Consider the following 6,029-nt stretch of genomic DNA (forward strand, 5'->3'; position numbering starts at 1 on the left):
TTTGGGGGTGGGGGCCAGTCGATTAGATTGACCCCAGTTAGCAATCATCATCATCATCATCATTGTTTAATGTCCGCTTTCCTCGCTGGCATGGGTTGGACGATTTGACTGAGGACTGGTGAAACCAGATGGCTACACCAGGCTCCAATCTGATTTGGCAGAGTTTTTACAGCTGGATGCCCTTCCTAACGCCAACCACTCTGAGAGTGTAGTGGGTGCTTTTTACGTGCCACCAGCACAAGGGTCAGTCCGGCAGTACTTGCAACGGCCATGCTCAACTGGTACTTAATTTATTGACCCCGAAAGGATGAAAAGCAAAGTCGACCTCGGGGGAATTTGAACTCAGACCGTAAAGACAGATGAAATTCCACTAACCATTTTGTCCGGCATGCTAACATTTCTGTGCCAGCTCGTCGCTTTGTACAGGGTGTCCTCCATGTTGGGTGTGCTGATAACAGGTGTTATTAATCAGGGATGGAGGAGGTTATAGGACAGAGAAAGGGAAACTGGTATAGGGAGAGAAAGGAGCGAGCAAGTTTTAAAGGGAGGACATAAGGGAAACTCACCTGACTTTCACATAATCTGACAGGAGCCACCGGTAGATGGCCTTGGTGGCATGGGTCATAAAACATCGACCCTTGAAGGCCGTCTTCTCCAGGAAATAGGGCAGGGCACCGCAATGGTCCAGATGGAAACTAAAAACATAAGAGAACAATAACAATAAAAACTGTTATCATCATCATCATCATCACTGTCATCATACGTTATAGGTGCAGACGTGATTGTGTGGTATGAAGTTTGCATCCCAATCACATGGTTCTGGGTTCAGTCCCACTGCAAGTCACCTTGGACAAAGTGAATTTGTTAGATGGAAACTGAAAGAAGCCTGTTGTACACCCACCCACGCACACACACATATATATATATATATATATATATATATATATATATAGGTGCAGGCGTGACTGTGTGGTATGAAGTTTGCATCCCGATCACATGGTTCCGGGTTCAGTCCCACTGCATGTCACCTTGGGCAGAGCGAATTTGGTAGATGGAAACTGAAAGAAGCCTGCTGTACACACACCCGGGCACACATACGCACACACACATACATATATATATAAATGCAGGCATGGCTGTGTGGTAAGAAGCATGCTCCCCAATCACATAGTTCCGGGTTCAGTCCCACTGTGTGGCACCTTGGGCAAGTGTCTTCTACTATAGCCTCGGGCTGACCAAAGCCTTGTGAGTGGATTTGGTAGGTGGAAACTGAAAGAAGCCTGTTGTGTGCATACATACATATATATATCAACACAGGTGTGGCTGTGTTGCAAGCAGCTTGTTTCCCAACCACACGGTTCCTGGGACATTTGACAGAGTAATCTGAATGCCGAAGGGTTAAAGGGCACAGTTGAGAAGCAAACCCCTTAACCACATTTGGAATAACAGACGAGAAAAGGTCAAAGTTCACTTACTGGCTGACAAGAAGAAGGTCAACTTCCTCGACCTCCACAAGATCCAAAAAAGGCAAAGATGCGAAACCGTTCAACCCTGGATGGATACCACAGTCAAGCTGAAATAAAAAAATAAAATGTCTATGAAGGGAAACTGAAAGAAGCCCGTCGTATATATGTATATATATATATGCATGTGTGTTTGTGTGTCTGTGTTTGTCCCCCACCACCATCGCTTGACAACCGATGCTGGTGTGTCTACGTCCCTGTAACTTAGCGGTTCGGCAAAAAGAGACCGATAGAATAAGTACTAGGCTTACAAAAGAATAAGTCCTGGGGTCGATTTGCTCGACTAAAAGGCGGTGCTCCAGCATGGCCGCAGTCAAAAATGACTGAAACAAGTAAAAGAGTAAAAGAGTAACAGGTCTGTGTTTCATCATCATCGTCTAATATCCAGCTTCCATGCTGGCATGGGTTGGACAGTTTGAAAGGAGCTGACCAGGCAGAAGACTACATCAGTCTACTGTGTCTTATTTCTTTACTGCCCACAAGGGGCTAAACATAGAGGGGACAAACAAGGACAGACAAACGGATTGAGTCGATTATATCGACCCCAGTGCCTAACTGGTACTTATTTAATCGACCCCGAAAGGATGAAAGGCAAAGTTGACCTCGGCAGAATTTGAACTCAGAACGTAGTAGCAGACGAAATACTGCTAAGCATTTTGCCTGGCATGCTAACGTTTCTGCCAGCTCGCAGACTGTGTCTGTCTTGGCAGGGATTTTACAGATGGATGCCCTTCCTAACATCAATCACTCCACAGAGTGGATTGAGTGCTTTTCACGTGACACCAGCACAGGTGAGGTTAGTTTTCCCATAGTTTTTACAGCTGGATGCCCTTCCTAATACCAACCACCCCGAAAAATGAACTCAGTGCTTTTTACATGGCACCAGCACAGGTGAGGCTAGTTTTGGCAGTTTTTACAGCATGGAAAGCAGGCGTTAAATGATGATGATGATGTTGATAATGATGATGAATGCACAGACTCAGAGCAAATGCTGGAAAGCAATCTATCCAATTCACAGCAGAACCACAGACCTCTTTTTAGACACAGACACAAACACACACATGAATATGGGTAAAAAATAGCAGAATACAATGCTTACCATGATTTTTTTCCCTTTGAATTCCATCATAATACATGATCTGCCAACCTCCTGCCCAGCTCCCCTGGAATAAACAATGAAAAAATTATTAGACGTTATATGTATAGGCGCAGGCATGGCTGTGTAGTAGGAAGCTTGCTTCCCAACCACATGGTTCCGGGTTCAGTCCCACTGCATAGCACCTTGGGCAAGTGACTTCTACTATAGCCTCGGGCCGACCAAAGCCTTGTGAGTGGATTTGGTAGACGGAAGCTGAAAGAAGCTCGTCGTATATATGTATATATATTCATATATGTGTGTGTGTGTGTGTTCGTCCCTGCAACATCGCTCGACAACCGATACTGGTGTATTTACGTCCCCGTAACTTCGCGGTTCGGCAAAACAGACCGATAGAATAAGTACTAGGCTTACAAAGAATAAGTCCTGGGGTCGATTTTCTCGACTAAAGGCGGTGCTCCAGCATGGCCACAGTCAGATTACTAAAACAAGTAAAAGAGTATACATGTATGTATATGTGCATATATGTATCCACAGGCTATATGCATCTATGTATGCAGACATATATGTTACATGCATCTATGTATACAGACATGTATATTACATGTACATATGTACACACAAACTCACATATACATATATATAGATATAAAATCCAAATAAGACAAAGAATTTAGCACATCTTTAATGACCAGTTGTGGAGGCGCGTGGCCTAGTGGTTAGGGTGTCAGCACCATGATCGTAAGATTGTGGTTTCGATTCCTGGACCGGGCGACGCGGTGTATTCTTGAGCAAAACACTTCATTTCACGTTGCTCCAGTCCACTCAGCTGGTAAAAATGAGTAACGCTGCGATGGACTGGTGTCCCGTCCAGCTGGGGAACACGTACGCCACAGAAACCGGGCCCATGAGCCTGGCGAGGCTTTAAAAGGGCGCATTTATTATTTTATGTTAATGACCAGTTACATAGCTTCGTTAACGCCATCATTCATCGCAAGATTTCCATGCGGTAAGTCACGTAATACTTGCGATTTTAAACATTAGAGTGGTACTTCATCAAAGTTGCATCAAAAGATGAGCTCTTGCGCTCGCGTGTGTGTATATATATATATACTTTATTTAAAGCAGCAGAAATATAACAAAAGACTGTTACTCGGAGTTTCACGTTCCCGTTCATCGTCCAATGAACGGGAACGTGAAATTCCGAGTAACAGTCTTTTGTTATATTTCTGCTGCTTTAAATAAAGCATATTACTCTACCTCTGGTATTTGAGTACTCTTTTTTCCACCTTGTTGCACATTTCATGTGCTTACTCCGGGATAGATAGATAGGTGGATAGAGGGATAGATAGACAGATAAACGCTCGCACACACACATAGAGGCCGGGTGGTTCACCATGCAATGAAGCGATCGATACACAGTTCTAAAGCATTAATGTACTTGTACGCTGAACACGTATATACGTATTTATAATCCGAAGTTATAAAGCTACAAGAATACTCACAGAGGCCGTATAATAAGCTGATCGTTCTCCTCAACCGGAAAGAAAGCATCGGTTTTCCTCTTGGTCGCCATCTTTCACCACGTTTATAATGCAGCGACACCTATAAACATAATTTCAACCTCGCGCCCTTTTTCATGAATTGTCTCCTCTTCGTCCAGTTCGGAGCGACGGTTTAGAAATGATTATGGTGTAATCATGAACTAAAGCGACGTTAATTAAAATAAGCTAATGATAATCTTGGCGAATGTATAAAAAAATTGCCTTGGCAACACTGAACGACCGAATCGAAGAAATAAGTCCTTTGAAATAGTATGTTCGTTCTCTTTTTCATGAAATTACATTGTTTTGAAATTTATTTTGATTATTGTGGCTGTGTGGTAAGAGGCTTGCTTCTTGACCTCAAAGCCCTGAGTTCAGTCTCAGTGCGTTGCACCATAGAAAAGTTCTTCTGCAATATCCTCGGTCCAACCAAAGCTTTGTGATTTGATTTGGTAGACACATCATCATTTAACGTCCGCTTTCCATGCTAGCATGGGTTGGACGATTTGACTGAGGACTGGCAAACCAGATTGCTGCACCAGGCTCCAATCTGATTTGTCAGAGTTTCTACAGCTGGATGCCCTTCCTAACACCAACTACTCCGAGAGTGTAATGGGTGCTTTTTACGTGCCACTGGCACGAGGGCCAGTCAGGCCGTACTGGCAACGGCTACGCTCAAAATGGTGCTTTTTACGTGCCACCTACACGAGAGCCAGTCCAGCGGCACTGGCAACGACCTCGCTCGAATGTTTTTTCACGTGCCACCGGCACAAGTGCCAGTAAGGCGATGCTAGTACCGATCACGCTCAAATGGTGCAATTTACGTGCCACTGGCAGGGAAGCCAGACAGCTGGTCTGGCAATGATCACGCTCGCATGGTGCTGTTAGCGCTCCACTGGCACAGATGCCAGTCATCGAATTTGGTTCAATTACGATTTCGATAACCGTGGTAATGCCGCGAAAATGTTGGATTGTTTCAGTAGGTTCCGTCGAACCTTGTGATGTGCAACCAATTGAGGCACTTCGTGTTGAATGGATAGTTTTTTTTTTTCTCATATTTCTTTTTTCGCTCTTGTTTGTGTTTCCTTCGATTTTAGAACTGTATCTCAATGTGGTTTTGTAACATATGTATCATATAAAATAGTAAAGAGTAAAGACCCGCCCCCTTTGGTCATGAATGACCATGGGATTGCACCTAGAAAGTTCCTCTCCAAGACAAAAGTTCGAGTAAGGCTGTCTATGGAAGACCAGCAGTCACCCATCTATACCGGCCTCCCCCCTCTACACCACCAATGTTATCCAAGGGATAAAGCAAAGGGGCCAATACAGCTTGGCACCAGTGACATCGCAACTCATTTCTAAAGCTGAGTGAACTGGAGCAATAAGAAATAAAGTATCTCGCTCAAGAACACCACACACAGCCCAGTCCGGAGATTGAACTCACTACTTAATTACTGTGAGCCCGACGCTCTAACCTCTGAGCCACACGCAAATCTCAATATAGCCGTGTTATATATGTAACAAAATAATAAAGTTTAGAAAACTATTATATATATACTATTATGTGGCCCAGTGGTTAGGGCAGCGGACTCGCGGGCATAGGATCGCGGTTTCGATTCCCAAACCGGGCGTTGTGAGTGTTTATTGAGCAAAAACACCTAAAGCTCCACGAGGCTCCGGCAGGGGATGGTGGTGAACCCTGCTGTACTCTTTCACCACAACTTTCTCTCACTCTTACTTCCTGTTTCTGTTGTGTCTGTAATTCAAAAGGGTCAGCCTTGTCACACTCTGTGTCACGCTGAATATCCCCGAGAACTACGTTAAGGGTATACGTGTCTGTGAAGTGCTCAGCCACTTGTACGTTAA

General features: G+C 44.3%; 1 protein-coding gene across 1 annotated transcript in view; it reads right to left on the minus strand.

Moving 5' to 3' along the window:
• Positions 1-4,231, minus strand: part of LOC106876794 (cleavage and polyadenylation specificity factor subunit 3) — a 19,303-nt gene extending 15,072 nt beyond the window's left edge. The window contains exons 1-4 of the mRNA XM_014925504.2: positions 4,125-4,231; positions 2,623-2,686; positions 1,476-1,573; positions 567-695 (exon numbers count right to left, since the gene is read on the minus strand). Of these exons, the coding sequence (XP_014780990.1) occupies positions 567-695; positions 1,476-1,573; positions 2,623-2,686; positions 4,125-4,195 (362 nt within the window). The 5' untranslated portion in view covers positions 4,196-4,231. The remainder of the gene's footprint in view (positions 1-566; positions 696-1,475; positions 1,574-2,622; positions 2,687-4,124) is intronic.
• Between the last annotated feature and the right edge of the window lie 1,798 nt (positions 4,232-6,029).

Source organism: Octopus bimaculoides, chromosome 29 (assembly GCF_001194135.2).
Source record: "Octopus bimaculoides isolate UCB-OBI-ISO-001 chromosome 29, ASM119413v2, whole genome shotgun sequence".
Lineage (NCBI taxonomy): Eukaryota > Metazoa > Mollusca > Cephalopoda > Octopoda > Octopodidae > Octopus > Octopus bimaculoides.